The sequence below is a fragment of the Biomphalaria glabrata genome, chromosome 3, assembly GCF_947242115.1.
Source record: "Biomphalaria glabrata chromosome 3, xgBioGlab47.1, whole genome shotgun sequence".
In the NCBI taxonomy this organism is placed as follows: Eukaryota; Metazoa; Mollusca; class Gastropoda; family Planorbidae; genus Biomphalaria; species Biomphalaria glabrata.
Window position 1 is genome coordinate 39,691,714 of NC_074713.1, and position 22,838 is coordinate 39,714,551.

Below are 22,838 nucleotides of genomic sequence, written 5' to 3' on the forward strand. Positions count from 1 at the left end.
ATGTCGTCTGCTACGCCCCTTTGATTCTCCCCCCCCCCCCCACATTGTTACAGCTCCCTACAGTCAGACCAGGTCGATAAGCCTGGGAGGGGGAGAGACTGAGAGAGAGAGAGAGAGACTGAGAGAGAGAGAGAGAGAGAGAGAGAAATAGTGAATGGATAAAAAAAGAGACAGAAAAGAAACAGACAAATGGACGGACAGATAGACGAACGAAGAGAACTATTGTAACAATAAGTTACAGTCTGTACAAATGTCTGTCTGATAAGGTTCCTGTCTACTGTCGGTATATTCTTCTTTGGTTAGGCTTGGGATTATTAATCAACTGACGCATCAATGGCGACATTACGAGGCTTGCTGGTGAAACTTGAATCTTTAATTCGCTTTTTTTAACATCTCTATTTTTTTATACAACTTTAGGTAACTATATTCGTCGATACTCTGACAATGTTTGAACTTCTCTGGCAATCCCCTTCACCTTTTTTGTCTTTAGTAACCCCCCTGCCTCCTGTGAATGCATGGTCTGTTGATCGCATACTGCAAAGAGATTTTAGGGCTTGCTAATTCTATGATTTAAGACTTTTTTTTTTCACTTGGACTTAGATGGCGCTTGTCTCCAGAATTCGTTCTTGGAATGTGAGTTTACCTTGCAGTCTAGACAGACTGTCACTAAAGCTACTCCTATAGGAATTGTTCATTTCATAATTAAAAACTATAAGAGTGCATAGAAAATACTTTTTTGTTTTGTGACCCTAATACCAGGTTTTGGACTTGTACTCATTTAAAAAATGTGACATATAGACATACCTGACCTTTACGGCGGTATTGTCTTTATTTTTGTTTTGTTTTTTATGATGTAAAAATATGTTCTAGTTTTGGTTGCACCTCGATGTCTTCTGACGACACGAAGCAACTGCCTCTTTGGTTGTAGAATTTAATTTTGGACAGTTATCGTTCTTGTCAATGTCATCCTACAGGATACAAGATGGCGGTGCCGAAAGCCGAAATGTCAATTTGGAAACAAAAAAAACCCAGACACTTTCTTGCACCCAGAGAGGTGGAGAGGCATGTCAAGCATGAAATGTTTAGTAGGGGCTCTGTTCAACGTTTTGTTTTTAAATACTCAGGAAAATCTGTTGTGGTTGTTGTTGTTGTTGTTTTATTTATTTAATTTTTTTTTTCGTTTCTTTTTTTTTAAATTCATAATTTCGTTGAAACAAAAACCAGGGCGGAAACTTTTTGATGGGTGGACGCGATGGTCGAAAACAGCTTTCTTAGAAATTTGACAGTTGATGTTGGAAAAGAATTACTAGCTCGTTAGCCACACTGGAAAACTCCAGTTTGACCGTTCTAAGTATAATTAAAAAAAAATAATTTCAATTTGGCCAGAGGACCAGAGCATAAGTATCTTGAACAGACTCTACGTCTTCTGGTATTTCCGCATTGAAGAGTTCTATAGATTCATTTTCAGCTACACTTGATTCCATGTTTTAAAACTCTAACATTCATGAGTTTATCAGAGCGAACTAATTGTTCTCTAAGTTGTATAAAATAGGATTTATCTTTTAAAAATATTTTTTTTTATTTTGGTTTTAGTTTTAGTTTTATAAACTTAATGCTCAAGTCTACATCTTTACTTCCGCTTTTACAGCTACAAAATACAGTAACATAGCCGTGCATTGATCCAGTAGAAGAAAAGGAAGCGATATAAAGAAATGTGGAGCGATAAAAGGTAGCCTTGAAAACAACAACTAGAAAAGTAAATTTGGAGCGATGCAGAGTGTGATAGACAAGCTTTACATTGTCAAGGACGCCATACTATGAAAAGATCTATTCTGGCAACTAATAATAAAATAAATACAAGCTAAAGAAATTGGAAATGTGATTTTACAGTACTAAAAACTACTTAAAAATAGCGTACGCCTATTAAAAAAACATCACAATTAACTATTAACAAATTTATCTTTATCCAGAATAGATGTGAATCTCCACTACACAACTAGGTAAACAAAATACTTGCTTAAAAAGAGTCAGGATTGAATTCTTGTGTTTTGACTACATGGTCGTTCGTCTTTTAGCTAATGTAGAGACTCAAGCCATAAAGTGGTCGTCAGGTAAAGCTATAACTCTAGCTACCACTGTGGACGGTGGACCTCGACAAACGGTACCGGCAAGCTCTTTTTAGCGCTACATTCCATGTGGGTGTGAACTAACCATGTACCGCTGATAGCATACAATAAAAACAAACCAGGCGTATAATTGGTTTGTGAGTTTTAAGTTGCCTGGGGCCGGCTTCTAGGACTATGTTGGTCGAAGCGTTTACTACGCCATATGTGGTCTATACAATGGGTACTTGTTTACTGAAGACGTAGGCACACAGTAAAGGTTATTAGAAGTCTAGTAATGATAGGGACTTGACTTTACTAGTGGCTTCTCTTTGATGCACTAACAGTTTTTTTTATTCTTCACGGCATTTTGTGAGACTTATTTCAAAAAGTGAATACACAATTAGAGAACTAAAGTAGACGCCTCTGACTTAGATATTTCTCAGCTAGGCTTTTAAAGCTACGTTTTTAAAATGCCCATTTGTTTAGGTATCTCCCCACTCTCCATACAGTGGACAGTGCGCGCAAAAACCTAAAGTAACCACAGCAATACCTTGTAGTTATCTCTCTCTAGCCCCTTGGATTGGAACTTGTAAGTCCATAGGAGTAGCCATATTCTAGTGAATGGGAGAGGTGGAAGTAGTTGACATTTTTTTCTCGTGTTTTACTGGCGCATAGGTGTCGCCTGTTTCGCCCGACGACATCCGCGTGGCCACACCAGGACACGATAGATTTTGAGATAGATTCACTGGCGGATACTGTTGAAGGAGGGGCGATCGCTCCCCCCCCCCAAACAAACAAAAACAAAAAAGGAAGAGGTGTATGATTTCAGAAAAGATAGTAAGCTGTTGTTGTAAACTAATTATTAATAATAATTTTTATAATAATTTTTATTAGCCATATGGAATTCGTCTAACAATATGTGCATGACACAAACAATCAAACATTATAACTCTGGAAAACGAAGTAGACATTCAGTTTCACTCAGACTACACAAAATGTGAAATGTTTCTATCAGATGGTGGAATTGTATTTAATGATTTGACAACCAGGAAAACAAAGGACATATTTTGTCGATTTGTTGTTGTTGTTGTTGTTGTTTTGTAATCGGTGACTTGTATTTCGTTTGTGTAGGTAAAATCTCAAAATCCTGACCCAAAGTTGTTTTTTTTTAATTTTACAAATTTTTTTGTTTTGTAACGAATGTTTCTCTCAAACAGCTGTCTAAATAGGATTTGTTTGTTACCAATGACCTTACTAGGTGCATTTAGGATTTTAGGATTTCCTTTTTTTTTTAATATTCAAATAAGTAGGGGTAGTTTTGAATATAAATGCTAATTTTTTTAAAAACATAAAAACTAGAAACTACAACTGACCTGACCCTATCATTCACCCCCCCCCCCTTCTATTCTCCAGTCTATAAAATCTGCAGATGGCGCTAATCTATAACGGGGCATCAAGTTTTTGAGATCATTTATAAAAACTAAACTTCGTTGGTATGGCGTTTGTTTCCACTCTCTCTCTCCCGTGGGGCCAGCGCCCTGCTATAAACGTAAAATCGTATGGTGACAGTTTAAAGGTCGTGTAGAGTGTTCCGCCCATGCTTGATTCAAGAAACGCTTAGAAGTACACCTGCGTGAAAGAACTCTCCAGCCTGGCTCCATTAGTCCAAGTGTTATGGTCTCTCCGCACAATGGAGCTATATTTAGAGCGGCCACTAGTTTACAGGTAATTATAAATAGGCTCGAAGGCCACCCTGTAGCTATAATTGATCGTGTCTACCTATTTATAATTATGTTTGATAAATAGATCAATTACTCAATAGAAACAATAAAATTGTGACACACTCCATAATGAGCTAATGAAATATTGACCTAGAAAAAGACACGACTACAGAGCCATAGGAGAGGCAACTTTCGACTTAAAAAGAAATGGTTAAACAAGAAAATAAAAGTAGATTGTTTTATGTCTTTTTTTTTCTTTTTAAAGATACGTTAGCTTATCACGAGAAGAACCCGGATAGAGGAAGGCCACTAACATGGAGATATACCAATTATAACAGAACTCTATTTTATTACTAAGGCGCAGTGGTTGAGAAGTAAAGCGCTTGTTTTTCGAACCGGGGGTCTCGGGTTTAAATCCTGGGGATGATTGGGCGCCTCTGAGTCCACCAAGCTCTAATGGGTACCTGAAATCAGTTGGGGAAAAAGTAAAGGCGGTTGGTCGTTGTGCTGGCCACATGACACCATCGTTAACCGTAGGCCACAGAAACAGATGCCCTTTACATTATCTGCCCTATAGACCACAAGGTCTGAAAGGGTAACTTGACTTTGTATCAGATGGATAGCTAAAAAGTAGAACAGGTTACGTAAGGTAAGTACACTTGAAAGAATGTCAGAAAGTAGGAGGAAAAAAAGGGGGGGGGGCGAAATAGGTTGCGGAAAAAAAAAATATCAAGAGAGAGGCGACCCAAAGATCATGAAAACAATGGCGTAGTGATGTTGAGGCAGATCTCTAACATCTCAGACTTGGGGTGTGGAGAAGAAGAGTTCACTTCTGAGCTGTAAATGTAAAGATGCATTGAAGCAGATCAGGTCCTCTGTTGATGCTACAGCGCCAGATGGTGCGGTCATATACAACTTTCCACAAGTTTATTTTTTTGTTTACAAAGCTTACATCAATTCTGTCTGTCTGTCTGTGTGTCTGTCAGGCCAAAATTTTGTACACGTTATTAATCCGACACTCAATCTCGGATCAAGATAAAATTTTGCACAATTATTTCTTTTACCTGACAACATAAGAATCAATAAAAAAAAAAAAAAAAAAAAAATTAGTTTATTAACTTTTGGTAATAAATTACTTTGTTTGGTATCTCAAACAAGGGACAGTAAGCTGAATTAGTCCCCCTTTTAAGATTGTCGTCTGAGGCTCAATACAAATTTAATTACATGACTGATCCAAACTATTAAAAAAAATATTTTTTTGTATTTTGCTTGCTTATATTTGGAAATATTTGATACTAATTTTATCAAGAAATAGGTGACCTCAACTTGATGGTGAGTTTAGTTTCTAAACATCACGTGGCTGAACATGGAAAACGCGTTATTTAAATAGAAATGTTACTAACAGTAATAATAGATGAAATGCATGACATCTTTTTCTTATTTTAAAGTCCGTTATTACGAATGCGGAATTTAATGTTTTTTTTTTTTATATACAGATTATACTTTCACTTACAATAACACACAAGACAAACAGGTTAACGCATCCACGTCCAGACCATAGAATACTTTTGAGCAGTCAAGGTTATTGAGAAGTTGTATATACAGTTCATGATCATTAACACTGTTCATTGTGTATTGTACTATACCCGCTGGAGTTCATCAATTATAAAGTCATAGTCGCAGATATAGGAACACAGGCGAGTGGTCATCACAAGATTAGCTTTTCATGTTCATTACAGAGAACGAAGATCCAAAATTGTTCATAGTTCATGGATGTCTTGGTTGTTGACAGATCAGCCCGAAGTCCTATTGTTCTATTGTTCTGGTGTTTTTAGGTCCAGCACTACAAACTTAAGGCTGGGCTAATCAACAATGTTCCTGGACATCACTCAGTCATCCACACGTTGCGGATAAGACGTGCATTTGGCGCCATTGTATACGGTAAAATAATATAGGTCCAAAGGAAATGTATTCGTATGGTTGTTTCTCCTCAATGCCAATCGGCATTGATTTAATGTAACATGTATAGATCTATGTCCTCGATAATAAACACTATTTCGATCTATGAAGTCTCATAAATATTATTAATATCAAAAACTATGGTACATAATATTATGCATAAACTGAATTTCCTTTTCTTTCAACAGACATTCACGAATGTACTAAAAAGTGTGTCTGCTGTTAACACTTCTCTCTTCCATAACTTCTGGGTTAGGGTCTAACATTGTCTCCCCTTACCCCTCTCTTCCGTTCTAGCTTTCATGTACATTTGCCATTGTGTGTGTGTATCGGCTAGTTGTATTGTGTGTCTGTTTGTTTGTCAGAAACAACACAAGTGCCCCATGATGAAGGAATAATCTTTATTCTAAGACCTTATGTCCGCTGGGGAAAAATTACGATGGATAGACGTTTGAAAAAAAAAAAAAACCAACCTTCTTTTAAAAATAGTTCTGTTTCGGTAAGGTGAGATTTCTCCCCCCCCCCCCTCCAACATCCTCTGTTTCCCATCCGCAATCTGCAGGGAGCCCCCCTCCCTCCCTCCCCACCTCTAGGCACCCGCCCCCCACCTGCTGGCGACTTGGGCTAATTAAACCTAGAGACGAAGAACGGGATCATTTTCAAGACAAACCGAGGGCTCGAATTACAGCAGAGAACAATGACGTCATTTCTAGCAGGCAACCTCCATTTTATGTGTCTGGCGACATATATAGAAGAGAGAGAGAGAGAGAGAGAGAGAGAGAGAGAGAGAGAGAGAGACTAAACAGAAAAGAAAGGACATATAGACAGACGATGGAAATAGCGATGGTGAAAAGCATGCAAGACGACGCACGACATCTTTGATGTCACCTGACATCCAGCCATGACATTCAATAGGAGAGAAAGCCTTGTCATTAGCAGATTCTGCTGATTAATATATTTCATGGAAGAACAAAAAAAAATCCAATTACACATACACATAACCCACATAACACACAAGAGAGAGAGAGAGAGAGAGAGAGAGAAAACGAAGTCAGATGACATGTGACATTAAGATCTGACATGTCATTAAATTTTGTTTATGTGCTTTTGATTTACCTGTCTTTAGCCTCGGCCGCTCTGTCTCTCTGCCGGCGATTTTTGAACCAATTACTGACTTGTGTTGTAGTGAGGCCTGTGGCCTCTGCCAGCTCTCGCTTCTCCCTCGGGGAGGGATAAGGGTTGTGGGAATACCATTCGCGTAACACCGTCCGTGATTTCTCTTTGAAGCAGTAGCTGGTTTCCTCGCCGTCCCAGATTGTCCTCGGCAGGGGAAACTTCCTTCTGACCCGGTACTTCCCAACCGCCCCGAGGGGCCTCCCGCGGAGCTTCTCGGCCTCGACGTAGTGGGCCTTCAACCACAGGGCTTGGAGTTTTGGGTGGTTGTGTGGTGAGAACTGGTTGTTCTCCAGGATCTTGTAGAGCTCCTTGAAGTTCCCTCGGTGGAAGGCCACCACAGCTTTGGCCTTCAGGACACTCTCATTTTTATGGAGGTGCTCGCAGGCCGGCAAGGACCACAGAAACCTGGCCAGGCGGTCGATGTTCCCGCCCTGCTGTAGCACCTCACAGACGCAGGCGACCTGCTCTTGTGTGAAGCCGAACGACGGCAGCATAGATCCTCCGCCCCCTGATGGGGAACCGCCGACATTGGTGCCAGTCTGGTCGTGTAACATGGGGACAGCTGGGAAGGGGCGCACCGAGCCCCCGTTATCTGGACGAAAAACTGTGGATGAACAAAGAAAAAATCAAATTTAAACTTTTAATTACAGGATAATGAAGTAATTGCTTTATACAAATATCCAGACTACTGTAATATTATACGTTTTATGACTGAATTGTTAACATTCCATTAAAATATCATTGTGCCAATATTTATTTTTATTTATGGATATCCTCTTTGTCTACATTTCAATTTTTTTAGATCATGTCTACATTCTTAAAGCAATAAAATACAGTAACAAAAGAATAAAGAAGAGATATCGGTGTGGAAAATGTGTGGACGATGTAAGGAAACCTAAAAGAAAAGGGTCAAATAAAATGAGCAAGATTGGCAGTGCTGGCATATTGAAAGACTTCTGTTGCCAACTAACCAGCTACAGGCTAAAGAGCTTAGAAATAAGTTTTTACGGTAGTAAAAAAAAATGTCAAAGAATTGCCGTCAAACTTTTGAAATGTAAAGCCTATCAACTTTGTCTCTCTTCACCGGATACATCAAATTGCTAGATTTTTGTAGACATTTTTAGCAGACGATTCATTAATTTTAATTTCCTTAGTTTTGTGATCACCTTTACGATTAGATTTTTAGTTTTACATATTTGTTTTCAATCTTAATTAATTAAACAGTAATTAACTGTGACTGCAACAAAATTAAATTATGTAGGTCAGCGTTGCTTCGTTATTTGTTTCGTTGCTATGATTGAATTTTGTTCATTCTCATTTTTAAGTGAAACATGGGAAGACATTTTAATCACAAGAAATCTAAGAGAATGAGAAGCAATGATTATGAGAAGAATGTAAGATGTAATGAGATGAATGTAAGATGTAATAAGATGAATGTAAGATGTAATGAGATGAATGCAAAATGTAGTGAGATGAATGCAAAATGTAGTGAGATGAATGCAAAATGTAGTGAGATGAATGTAAGATGTAATGAGATGAATGCAAAATGTAGTGAGATGAATGTAAGATGTAATGAGATGAATGTAAGATGTAATGAGATGAATGTAAGATGTAGTGAGATGAATGTAAGATGTAGTGAGATGAATGCAAAATGTAGTGAGATGAATGTAAGATGTAGTGAGATGAATGCAAAATGTAGTGAGATGAATGCAAAATGTAGTGAGATGAATGTAAGATGTAGTGAGATGAATGCAAAATGTAGTGAGATGAATGCAAAATGTAGTGAGATGAATGTAAGATGTAATGAGATGAATGCAAAATGTAGTGAGATGAATGTAAGATGTAATGAGATGAATGTAAGATGTAATGAGATGAATGTAAGATGTAGTGAGATGAATGTAAGATGTAGTGAGATGAATGCAAAATGTAGTGAGATGAATGTAAGATGTAGTGAGATGAATGCAAAATGTAGTGAGATGAATGCAAAATGTAGTGAGATGAATGTAAGATGTAGTGAGATGAATGCAAAATGTAGTGAGATGAATGCAAAATGTAGTGAGATGAATGTAAGATGTAGTGAGATGAATGCAAAATGTAGTGAGATGAATGCAAAATGTAGTGAGATGAATGTAAGATGTAATGAGATGAATGTAAGATGTAGTGAGATGAATGCAAAATGTAGTGAGATGAATGTAAGATGTAGTGAGATGAATGTAAGATGTAATGAGATGAATGTAAGATGTAGTGAGATGAATGCAAAATGTAGTGAGATGAATGTAAGATGTAATGAGATGAATGCAAAATGTAGTGAGATGAATGCAAAATGTAGTGAGATGAATGCAAAATGTAGTGAGATGAATGTAAGATGTAGTGAGATGAATGTAAAATGTAGTGAAATGAATGTAAGATGTAGTGAGATGAATGTGAGATGTAGTGAGATGACTTTAAGATGTAGTGAGATGAATGTAAGATGTAAGTTCTGTGTAAGATGTTTTTTTTTTTGCTCTTTGTCTCCATTTTTGTTTGTTTTTAAAACAGGAAAGAATATTTTTAAGCCATCCAATGTGGCAATGAGATCACGTGCTTTAGAAAAAACTGGTTGACAAAGAGAGCGATAGAGAAACTAAAAGACAGAGAAAGGGAATAGACAAAAAGAGAGAAGGAGAGAGAAATGTTGAAAGAGACAAATAAAGAGATACAATCGGTCAACCAACTATTTAGTATACATTATACATTTTAAAAGACAGGAAACAAACTTTGCTTTTATTATTATACATATATATAAGAAATAAACATTTTTTTTTATTTCTTCAAGTTTCAAGTTTGGGTGGCGGGGGGAGGCTAGTGAAAGTTCAACTATCTGTCCACACCCGTTACAACTCGTCAATTTCCCTCGCTAGATGCTCTCCCAGTGATGAGAAAACCATCCGAGACTGAAGTCTTCAGTCAATGCGTGTAGGTCACTAGACTGAACTCACTGGCGGAAACAGAGCGCTACAGTTGTAAAATTTTACTGACTGTCTGACTGACTGACTGATTGGTGGAGAGAATCTGTTCCCGGTTATCTCTGGGGAACTTCGTGAAAAGTTTTGGTTGGGACAGAATAGACGAAAAGAGTTGAAGAGTTTAGGAACAAATAACAATAAATCCATCGTTTATAACAAGATAATAAGAAATCTTCATTTAGCGTCATGAGGACAATACTAGCATAAGGAACGAGAAGGAATGCATATTATTAATGAACAGAAAATGTTGTAATATAAGAGAAATGTCACGTAATATAGCTTATAAGAGAAATGTCACGTAATATAGCTTATAAGAGAAGAGAAATGTCACGTAATATAGCTTATAAGAGAAGAGAAATGTCACGTAATATAGCTTATAAGAGAAGAGAAATGTCACGTAATATAGCTTATAAGAGAAGAGAAATGTCACGTAATATAGCTTATAAGAGAAGAGAAATGTCACGTAATATAGCTTATAAGAGAAGAGAAATGTCACGTAATATAGCTTATAAGAGAAGAGAAATACAATTGAGTCCAGTTAATCGGACCACACCTGGAAACGATCGGTGTTGGTCCTATACAACTGGCTGGCTATACAGTTCTCTATACTATGGAAGCTAAATAGCATTATAAAAGGCGGGAATGCCTTAGTGCTATGATACTGTGTACACTACTGTATACAATACTTCTACTGAATTGTGTGGTTGTTAAAAGAAGTGTAGCCTCCCCTTATAAGCAGAGTAAAACCACAAGTAAGACACTGTGTGAGACAGCCAGACACTAAGTAAGACACTGTGTGAGACATCCAGACATAAGTAACACACTTTGTGAGACAGCCAGACACTAAGTAAGACACTGTGTGAGACAGCCAGACACTAAGTAAGACACTGTGTGAGACAGCCAGACACTAAGTAACACACTGTGTGAGACAGCCAGACACTAAGTAACACACTGTGTGAGACAGCCAGACACTAAGTAACACACTGTGTGAGACAGCCAGACACTAAGTAACACACTGTGTGAGACAGCCAGACACTAAGTAACACACTGTGTGAGACAGCCAGACACTAAGTAAGACACTGTGTGAGACAGCCAGACACTAAGTAACACACTGTGTGAGACATCCAGACACTAAGTAAGACACTGTGTGAGACAGCCAGACACTAAGTAAGACACTGTGTGAGACCTAAGTAAGACACTGTGTGAGACAGCCAGACACTAAGTAAGACACTGTGTGAGACAGCCAGACACTAAGTAAGACACTGTGTGAGACAGCCAGACACTAAGTAAGACACTGTGTGAGACAGCCAGACACTAAGTAAGACACTGTGTGAGACAGCCAGACACTAAGTAAGACACTGTGTGAGACAGCCAGACACTAAGTAAGACACTGTGTGAGACAGCCAGACACTAAGTAAGACACTGTGTGAGACAGCCAGACACTAAGTAACACACTGTGTGAGACAGCCAGACACTAAGTAAGACACTGTGTGAGACATCCAGACACTAAGTAAGACACTGTGTGAGACAGCCAGACACTAAGTAAGACACTGTGTGAGACAGCCAGACACTAAGTAAGACACTGTGTGAGACAGACACTGTGTGAGACAGACACTGTGTGAGACAGACACTGTGTGAGACAGACACTGTGTGAGACAGACACTACGTAAGGCATTACGTGAAGGGGCTAGACACTAAGCAAGACTCTAGTAAAACACCCCAAGTCAATAGTAAGACACCCCAGGTCACTAGTAAGACACCAAGACACTAGTAAGACACCAGGACGCTAGTTAGACACTAGGTCTTATGTCTAGAGAAAAAATGTTTACTGTCCCTCTTGACAATAGGTCATCTGTAACATCTTTCTGATGTTAAGATGTCCACGAAACAAGAGTGTAGATCTGGAACTCTAGATCTTTGGCTGCCAACTTAAACATCACCCGAAACCAAAAACTCTTTACCTGGCAGTCCATCTTCCACTAAAACAACAATTTGAATCTAGATCTAGACTTTAAACTAGGCATCTAATCTACAAGATAAAAGAATTCTATCCAGAAATAAATCCTGAAAATATAAAATAGAAATAAACAAAGACAGCATCTTGCAGTTTGGATAATTACTCTGTAAGAAAGAAAATACTCTGAATACTTTGCCCTAATCCCAGCATGATGGGAATGGCCGAGCGACGTCTGTCAAGTAACCGCGGAGAATTATCAGGTATCCTGCCTGTCCTCATCTCAATGTAATTATTACTAGGCTGGATTTTTGTTTTCACTCATTCAATGTACCATGACCAGTTGACAGAGATTTTTGTTGTTTTTAGTATTGTTGTCATAAGCCTCTAAACTCTTCATGGGTTCAACAAGTTGAATGGACACAGTTATCGAAAACGGCTCTACAATTCTACCTAGAAATTAGACTGTTTATATATATATCCTGGGAATAAAAATTGGCCACACATAGAAAACTCCGGGTTAAAAGTTATAATTTTACATTTCGATACACTGTGTATACTTTTTGTATTTCTTTTTATTGCTATATGTTTACACAGTATTGTAGCTTTTGTATGGTGTTCGTAGATCAATTCTAGAACATACTAACCAAATGTTGACGCAAGATGACCTGTAGTCTCATTGCTGTTTAAGTCTTAAGCAACCTGACACTCTCGGGACTTACACATGTGTATGCTACTCTCGGGCCTTAACACATGTGTATGCCACTTGGTAAGTACTTTCTAGATTGATAAAGCTGAGTGACACCACACGTCGATAATGACTTTGGTGTAGGTCAAACAATAACTCATGTAAACTTTCCTAGCCAAGAAAGTTTGTTTATGAACCAATAAATAAATAGATTGGGGCTTACTTTCGATTTGTGTATGCTATTTTTTTTATTATTGCTCCTTTATTTGAACTTCTTGTTTTGTAAGTTGCTTTTATGCTGAATTAATAAAAAAACAACAACCTCAACTTAAAAAGTATTTCAAAATGGGGAAAAAAAGGGTTGTTTCTGGGTTTTTTTTTTAAAAGGTCATTAGAGTGAATTCTATTTAATAGAGTCATTTGAAGGAAGTCATTTGAAGGAAACGGAATCAATTTAAGATTTTGTTGTCTTGTTTTCTCTTTCACAGAGTCTTCTTCAACATGGGGACAGACTCTGTTCTTCAACATGGGGACAGACTCTGTTCTTCAACATGGGGATAGAATCTGTTCTTCAACATGGGGATAGAATCTGTTCTTCAACATGGGGACAGACTCTGTTCTTCAACATGGGGATAGAATCTGTTCTTCAACATGGGGATAGAATCTGTTCTTCAACATGGGGACAGACTCTGTTCTTCAACATGGGGACAGACTATGTTCTTCAACATGGGGATAGAATCTGTTCTTCAACATGGGGACAGACTCTGTTCTTCAACATGGGGACAGACTATGTTCTTCAACATCATGGGGATAGAATCTGTTCTTCAACATGGGGACAGACTCTGTTCGGGGACAGACTCTGTTCGGGGATAGACTCTGTTCTTCAACATGGGGACAGACTCTGTTCGGGGATAGACTCTGTTCTTCAACATGGGGACAGACTCTGTTCGGGGATAGACTCTGTTCTTCAACATGGGGTCAGACTCTGTTCGGGGATAGACTCTGTTCTTCAACATGGGGACAGACTCTGTTCGGGGACAGACTCTGTTCGGGGATAGACTCTGTTCTTCAACATGGGGACAGACTCTGTTCTTCAACATGGGGACAGACTCTGTTCTTCAACATGGGGACAGACTCTGTTCTTCAACATGGGGACGGACATCTTTTTTCCTCCCCAGCTTAAACTCCTGCCCCTCTCCTCCTTCCCGAAACATCTGCGGTAATTCGGCCGGTAATGTGGCCCGCGAAACGCGAGTTGGAAGTTTTTCCGGCTCACAGGTCGATAATTGTTTACACTATGTTGTTTATGTTTAGTAATTAAAAAGAAAGTGACCTCGCTTTACTTCGACTGATTTATAGACCAAGTTAAAGGTGACCTTTCTTTTCTTGATGCACTGTGTCTCATAGTATTTTTTTATTCGTACCTCAGAAACATTGGTGTAATGCACAAATTGTAAGACAAATTTCCTTACGGATAATAAAGATTATTATTATTATAAGAACACTTTACAAAATAAACAAATCATTCTTTTATTTTAACAAATTTAATTTTTTAAAAAATTTAAAAGAACATTACAAAATTGAAGAGTGATTACTTACTCCGGATCTCTCTTTGCTTTACATCCGCTCTGTTACTAACCAAACCTTTTTTTAAATCTTTTTTCAAATTCCTTTTTTTTTCTATCAATTTCTGTTAAGAGTTTTCGATATATGGCGAATAACTATAAACTGTTGTTTTTTTAATGTACTCGCTGTACAATACAATGGAAGTGTTAATAAGCTAGTTGTTTTTTTCCTTAAACTTTGAGCGGTAATAAAGTAGAGTTGCTATGAAGATCCACTGCGCTACTCTAGACATATTTTAGTTGGCGACATTTATCTTTCCATTTAGTTGCCTTTACAGTGTTTACTGTTTATCTTTTTAGTTCAAAATCGCTCCCGTAAATTAATTTTTTTTTTTGATTTTCTAAAGTTATTCTTCAGGTTACCTTATATCGCTCCACATATCTCTATATCACTTTCTCTTCTTTTAGTCTGTTACAGAATATTTTTTTCTCTTATTATTATTATTATTATTTTTATTTGCTTCAAGAACGTAAACAGGATCATACAAATATATATCTAGTAAAAAACAAAAATAAACAAAATCTTGGTTATTTCTAGTTTCTTAAACAAAACAAAAACAAACAAAAGTGTATATCATGGCCTACAATTGCTCTGCAGTGTTTCCTGTACCAGTGTGTAGTGTTTCCTATACCAGTGTGTAGTGTTTCCTATACCAGTGTGTAGTGTTTCCTATACCAGTGTGTAGTGTTTCCTATACCAGTGTGTAGTGTTTCCTGTACCAGTGTGTAGTGTTTCCTATACCAGTGTGTAGTGTTTCCTGTACCAGTGTGTAGTGTTTCCTGTACCAGTGTGTAGTGTTTCCTATACCAGTGTGTAGTGTTTCCTATACCAGTGTGTAGTGTTTCCTATACCAGTGTGTAGTGTTTCCTATACCAGTGTGTAGTGTTTCCTATACCAGTGTGTAGTGTTTCCTATACCAGTGTGTAGTGTTTCCTGTACCAGTGTGTAGTGTTTCCTGTACCAGTGTGTAGTGTTTCCTATACCAGTGTGTAGTGTTTCCTATACCAGTGTGTAGTGTTTCCTGTACCAGTGTGTAGTGTTTCCTATACCAGTGTGTAGTGTTTCCTGTACCAGTGTGTAGTGTTTCCTATACCAGTGTGTAGTGTTTCCTGTACCAGTGTGTAGTGTTTCCTATACCAGTGTGTAGTGTTTCCTGTACCAGTGTGTAGTGTTTCCTATACCAGTGTGTAGTGTTTCCTATACCAGTGTGTAGTGTTTCCTGTACCAGTGTGTAGTGTTTCCTATACCAGTGTGTAGTGTTTCCTGTACCAGTGTGAAGTGTTTCCTATACCAGTGTGTAGTGTTTCCTATACCAGTGTGTAGTGTTTCCTGTACCAGTGTGAAGTGTTTCCTATACCAGTGTGTAGTGTTTCCTGTACCAGTGTGTAGTGTTAGTTGTATTTATTTTTTTTATTTTACGTATGTTTTCATCGTGTGCTATTTCTAATGGTCTGATGCATCATGGGTTTTCTAACATTTAATTGGATTATTGATCACTCGTATTGGGTGTGTTAGGCTGTGTGCTTTTAGGATAAAAAATATTTTTTTTTATGGGGGGAGGGCGCTCTGATCTGGACATCTTTTAACCCTTTCGCCGCCGCTGATTATATCCAAATGTTATGGTGTCCCCAATGTCATTAATGTATGTGTTTAATCATGACGTATAGCATGCTTTTATCTTATACTAGCAGATCTGATCTAATCCAATTACGCAGCCACATCCTGTGTAGCCTATTAGCTCCTATGAATCGATCTATGAATCAATCTATGAATCAGTCCATGAATCCATCATACGCTCACATCGAGCCAGTGTTATTCCCATCTGTCCCGGGCCTCAGCCTATCGTCTTTCACTGCCTCATCATAACTTCACAGCGATATCGGATAACGTCCCGCGGCCTCCCTGTGTCCACGCCCCTCCCCCCAACTCACCAAACGTGTACTTAACACGAGTAGACATTACTACATAACGGTTTAGGCTCCCCCCCCTCCTGTAACACAGCCCCTCCCCATCCCCACAACCTCGACCATATTGACCATGTATAAACGCAGCAGCATCGGTGCCCGGGATGCGTTCAATTTGTTTTGTTATAGTTCGCGCCCGGCAAACACCAAACTTTAGCGTGCTCAATTTATAACATTCACCAACAGAGAGTCGTAGACAGACGGCACTCACTCTCTGAAGAAGAAGAGAGAGAGAGAGAAAGAGAGAGAGAATGAGCATCTATCCAAGAGAGGGCGAGGGGATGGAGGAAAGGGAGAGTAATCTGTCTCAACTCACTTAAACAGAAGTTGTTGAGAATGTTTTCCCCTTCAAGTTTATTTCCCTTTGAATGTTTTCACCCTCGTGGGTAGCAGCAGACGTAGAATATTCCAGCCCTCAGAATCGTTTTTTTTTTTCTTCTTTTTCTCTCTCTGTTTTTTTTTTTACCTTTTTTTTTCCGCCTTTCTTTCTCTTTCATCCCCTCCCCCCCCCCCTAGTTTTTTGCCCTGTTTCATTTCTGCCTCCTGTTGGCTTTGCTTGAAGATATCGTATTTCTATGGCAACAAACGCCTGGCCATTGATTGGTGCTCACCGACTTCATAAACTGACTCTAAATGCCGAGAGAACGCTATGGGAGTGGTGTTGCCACTCTGTGCTACTCTGGCCAGATTTTTGAGCGTGTGTATGTGTACGTGTGTGTATGTGTGTGTGTGTATGTGAAAAACAACGGGTAGTCGATATTTAAAGAAAAAAATTATGTGACACATCCCGTACAATAAAAACATGAGACAATATTCTACACAACAACATACGATCTACACCAGGAGGTTATGTTGATCTATATGTTCCGTTTTTTTTGTCTATTTCTCCCCCCCCCCCCCCGTGTGTGTGTGTGTGTGTGAGGTAGACAGGTCAATACTGACTGCACAAAAATCTACAGATCATATGTACGCCATTGTCTAGAGGAAATAATAAATGGTGTATAGTTATACAATGTTATGTCTGGCATTGGAAATGTTACAAGTTATATGTTTACATACAAGTCACGCAAGAAGAGTGGAAAAAATGACAACTATCCTTGTTTGGAATAAAGCTTCACTTCGAATAAAGAATAGTGCTTGCCTACGTTTTGGTCTTCGGTGGAAGGTTTAGCTACCAACTCTCTCGACTGCACTTCCAGGCCACATTCTGCTATTTCACTCTCTACAGCCATGTCTTTTTCTCTCTCATTACTTTAATACCAATGTTTCAGCATACGTATAATTAAATTATATAAGGGAAGAGCTCCCCACTTACAACTATATCTCTCAATAATGTAGAAATTATTTCCCTTTGCGCTATCTAAACAAAAATAATTAATTACCAATAGCTAATTGATAAATTGGCAAATTTAAAATAAAAAATGCATTGTTTTGTTAGGTACAATGAATAATTGTTTATAGTTCCAAGTTAAAACAGTTGCGGAAGAAATAACGTGTACAATTATTTAAGGGGACGAAACCCGACATATTTAACCATAACTGTAAATACTGAAAGATTAATTGTTGGTATAAAAAAAACCCAGTAATAAATCAACTAATTGTTTTTTTTTTTAATTAATTCATGCACTAAGTACGCCAATACATAATTGTGCCATTGCAACTTGATCCGAGAATGTGTGAGGGAGAAATAAGGTGTTGAATCTTTTGACCACACAGACAGAGCGAGTTGATACAAAGTTTGGTTAAAACAATGAGGGACAGAACTGCAAATTTAAAGCCTTATGTCTCAATACTGTAAGAATTATTTCTTCTATGTCAGACAAAAATTATTAAGTTACCACTAATTAATTAATTAATTGGTTAATTTGTTGATTTTTTTTTCGGTTGATTCGTGTTTTGTTTTGGACAATGAATAATTGTGCAAAGTTCTCTCACCTGATCCGAGAATGGGAAGTGGGGAAATAAATTTGTACCAGACAGACAGACAGACAGATTGACTTGATTTAAGCTTTGTAAAAATGGCTAGCAGCTCATTATTTCATTTCATTCTATTTAATCTTTTGTTTCGGTAAAGACTAGTCTCACTTCTCCGTTTCTTCTTTTATATCAATGCTTTTTGACCTATTCCCCTTAGTCCACTGTATTTTATATTTGGGGAGGGAGCGCGGTAACTAGAACAGCATTGTACAATGTAGAGACATATAGGTCTAAGATATATTGTTTTTATTAGTGCTTGTGGTCATTCTATAAAGCTTCGAGTCGGATGACTCTAAACGCTGAATAATAAGAATATCTTATTGGCTGCTAGATATCTTGCCAGAGAGCCTTCCTTTTCAAACCATTGAACTATATAACCAGTATCAGGGATCCAGCATCCTTCTTTCAGACGGGTCAACGGTAAGGCCGGTTCAGGTTGGCCCTCTTGAATTGTTGATGTAAGCCTAGCAAGGAAAGGCACCACAAGAGTGCTATACGCAATTTGACATTAGCGGGCGCCAGGCGCCTTGCTCACGTTTGAATGGCCTCCTTCCTTACCCCTCCCCCAGCTCTAGATCTCGGCGTTAATTTAAACACATTGCCACACTGATTGCATGAAAGAGAGGAATGTGTCTGTAAAGGTGTTTGCATGTTTGTATATGTGCTTGTTTGTATGTTTGTATATGTGCTTGTTTGCATGTTTTTATATGTGCTTGTTTGTATGTTTGTATGTGTGCTTGTTTATTGATATAAGAAATGAAAAACACAAACTGAAACTGAAATGAGTTGAGTTATGATACAGAAACAAAAACGACCAAGCCAAGTCTGTTGACACATTGTATAAGGTCAGGACAAAGAACAAGTCTAGATAGAGAGATAGTGACAATATTTGGTGGTTCAATAGAAAGGAACGTTGAAAGTTCTGGAATGTTCTCACAATTTTTTTAGTGGGAACAAAATTAAATCGTGTATCAAAATAAAAAAAAAAGGGGGGGGGGTAATGAGGTTTCACAAATTTAATAAACAGAGCAGAATTTCCAAAAATCGAACTAATTTGATTTTTTAAATAATTTACTTTGATAATTTTTACCCGGCATGCATCCTGCTAGTTGTGTGAACAAAAAAGAAATCCTGTGTCTAACACAAAACATTCATTATAAGAATCAGACAAGGCTTACGTAGCACAAAGGGAAGTAATAATTTGTTCAGTTAGAATATCTGTATGAATATATCTCTCTCTATCTCTATGCGTTTCTGTGTGGTCTAGATCTAGTTATTTCAGTACATCAAGTAAATATGTACAAAGTTGATCACCATGTCTTGGAAATGTACACTAATTATAGACATTTTAATAATTTCTTTTCTAAATTTTATGATACCATAAGAGAGAGTTTTCGCGGTTGACCCTTTTGTCTCTAGTTTGTCCAGATGTAGGCCTATGTATTTATACTATATAGCTCATTAATATAAGTTAATATTATATTTTTTTAAATCATACTACATACTGTATGATATTGTGGTATTTGAATAGTAAACACTGTTAGCTTACATTACTCTACGTGGCAGAAAAACATGCGCAAAATATCTGAGGAGATATCTCCGAAACACTGAGTATCAATGAAATTATTGTGGACATGTGGTTTTATTGAAATACTTAAAAGGAAGAAGAGAAGCCAGAAGTTTAGGGATAAGGAGTTTTAGTTGATACAAATTAGAAACAAAACCAGTAAGTGATAAATTAAGATGTTTGTAGGAATGGGTTATTTCAAAATAAATTTCTGTCATGTTTGTATGGGTGTTTAGCGAGGAGGATGGAACGCCGAGCTCATAACGCTGTTGTCATGGGTTCGATCTTTAGGCTTGCTTTTTTGTTTCTTCCTATTTTATGTTATGTTTACTATAGGATTGGGACATTAGGTAAGAATTTTGTTTTATTTGTATATTAATTGGTAATTATAGTTTCCCCTTATTTTTTCAAAATACTTAATTCATATAAACTATAAATATCTGAGGGCTGGAAATATTCTATAATCTTGAATAGCAGTATTGACAAAAATGTTTGAATGATGACATTTCCGTTCAATGGATAATAAATGTTTGAATGATGACATTTCCGTTCAATGGATAATAAATGTTTGAATGATGACATTTCCGTTCAATGGATAATAAATGTTTGAATGATGACATTTCCGTTCAATGGATAATAAATGTTTGAATGATGACATTTCCGTTCAATGGATAATAAATGTTTGAATGATGACATTTCCGTTCAATGGATAATAAATGTTTGAATGATGACATTTCCGTTCAATGGATAATAAATGTTTGAATGATGACATTTCCGTTCAATGGATAATAAATGTTTGAATGATGACATTTCCGTTCAATGGATAATAAATGTTTGAATGATGACATTTCCGTTCAATGGATAATAAATGTTTGAATGATGACATTTCCGTTCAATGGATAATAAATGTTTGAATGATGACATTTCCGTTCAATGGATAATAAATGTTTGAATGATGACATTTCCGTTCAATGGATAATAAATGTTTGAATGATGACATTTCCGTTCAATGGATAATAAATGTTTGAATGATGACATTTCCGTTCAATGGATAATAAATGTTTGAATGATGACATTTCCGTTCAATGGATAATAAATGTTGGTTCAAGACAAAAACACAAGAAGTGCTAGCAGCTCCAAGTCTAGACTCGAGGGTCAAACACACAACAAAAACTTCGTATCTGATTGAGCCAACATCATGTTTGTTAACAGCGCTCTATTAATTAAATTATTATTATTATTATTAGTTTTTATTATTATTATTATGTGTTTTTTTTTAGTTGTAGTTCTGTTGTAAAGTTAAAAAAAAAAGCTCTCATTCAGATATCATCCTGTTTTTTATTGTTTAAATTCGAAAACATAGATATTTGATTTCTTCTTCGGCATATTAGAGAGTTTATTAGATAGTTGACTAGGGTTTATATATATATATATTAATCTGATATTCCAATCCACTTCATTATTTTGTTTTTCTTGTATTTATACAAATGATAATATTAATGAACTCGTGTTAAAATGAATTCACAAATAGTGCAGAGAGTTGTACACATTGGTTTTGTTTTGTACACATTGGTTTTGTTTTTTACACATTGGTTTTGTTTTGTACACATTGGTTTTGTTTTTTACACATTGCTTTTGTTTTTTACACATTGGTTTTGTTTTTTACACATTGGTTTTGTTTTTTACACATTGGTTTTGTTTTTTACACATTGGTTTTGTTTTTTACACATTGGTTTTGTTTTTTAATCGAGGAGTTACGGAACTACCAAAATAAATGCGCAGTCTTATGGGAATGGTAGGAACTTCACGATAAAGTCTACACACACACATACACACACACAGAGTATACTCACACACTTGCCAATGGTAGTTCTTGACTTGCTGTTTCTCAAAGGCACTTTTTTAAAATAACTTCCCCCCCCCCCCCCCTGGACTCCCACTTGAGAATTGTGTTGTGACTACATTCAAACCAAATTGAAATAAACAAAAAATGAACATAAAAATAATTCTTGAACATTTCAATGTGTTCAATGTACAAATTAAATCTGAATATCTCTTTCAGTTCTATTTCATCTAATGGTAAATTAATTCTGAATGTCTCTTTCAGTTCTATTTCATCTAATGGTAAATTAATTCTGAATATCTCTTTCAGTTCTATTTCATCTAATAGTAAATTAATTCTGAATGTCTCTTTCGGTTCTATTTCATCTATTTTATTTTTTCCCTCTTCAAGTCAATACTTTCTTTGCATGGTCTAGACTCAATGTTGAAATAAAATAGGACTTTTTGTTGAGACCGTGCGGGGGGGGGGGGGGTTGACATTTGAAGGGAGGGATATGAGGTCCAGGACATTGTTATTTGAACACACCGGGAAAAAATTATTAATAATACCTTAAGCACACTCAGAACAAACACGCACACACTCAAGCGAGCGCTACGCTGCCAAGTAATTGTAGGTTTCATTCTGTGGGGGAGTGTGTGTTTGTTTTATGCTGTGACTTTGTGTGTGTGTGTTTTTCTGACGTCAAGTCAAACAGTTTAACTTAAGACTTTTTTTGTGTGTATATGTATGTGTGTGTATGTGTTGAGAAAGTGAGCTTGGGCTTAGCACAGTGTGCCAGGTGTGTAGATCTAGGTGTGTGTCGTGTGATGGTATAAGTAATGTACATTGAGAACGTCGGATCTCCAATAAGCAAACATTTGAAACCCACTGAGGTCATCAACCTGATCAAGGTCGTTTCATTATTGCCTTCCCCCCCCCCCCCACACACACAACCACACCCAGGGCCGCCGCTACCTATTGTGAAATGTGTGCATTGCACGCAGGCGGCCGACTTTAGGAGGTGACCAAATCCTTATTCCAAGGCTACTTTTTAAACTAATTCAGTTAAAAACAAAATTACTTAAATATTTTATATAAATTCTAATTGTTCAATTATCCTTTGAAAACATAAACGATATTCGTACATAAGAAATTATTTTGGAATCTAGAACAAACAAACAAAAATAGAACAGCGTGCGAGGGATTCCCACGGGTTTATTTATAAGTGCATCATTTCTGGCCTTGAATTTTCGCGTGTAGTTTTTAATATTTGT

General features: G+C 37.2%; 1 protein-coding gene across 3 annotated transcripts in view; it reads right to left on the minus strand.

The window, feature by feature from the left end:
* LOC106073896 (homeobox protein six1-like) overlaps nt 1-22,838 on the minus strand; it is a 139,371-nt gene that overhangs the window by 11,086 nt on the left and 105,447 nt on the right. For all 3 annotated transcript variants that reach the window (XM_056025006.1, XM_013234573.2, XM_013234571.2), the window contains one exon: nt 6,902-7,565. In XM_056025006.1, coding sequence (XP_055880981.1) covers nt 6,902-7,565 — 664 coding nt within the window. The remainder of the gene's footprint in view (nt 1-6,901; nt 7,566-22,838) is intronic.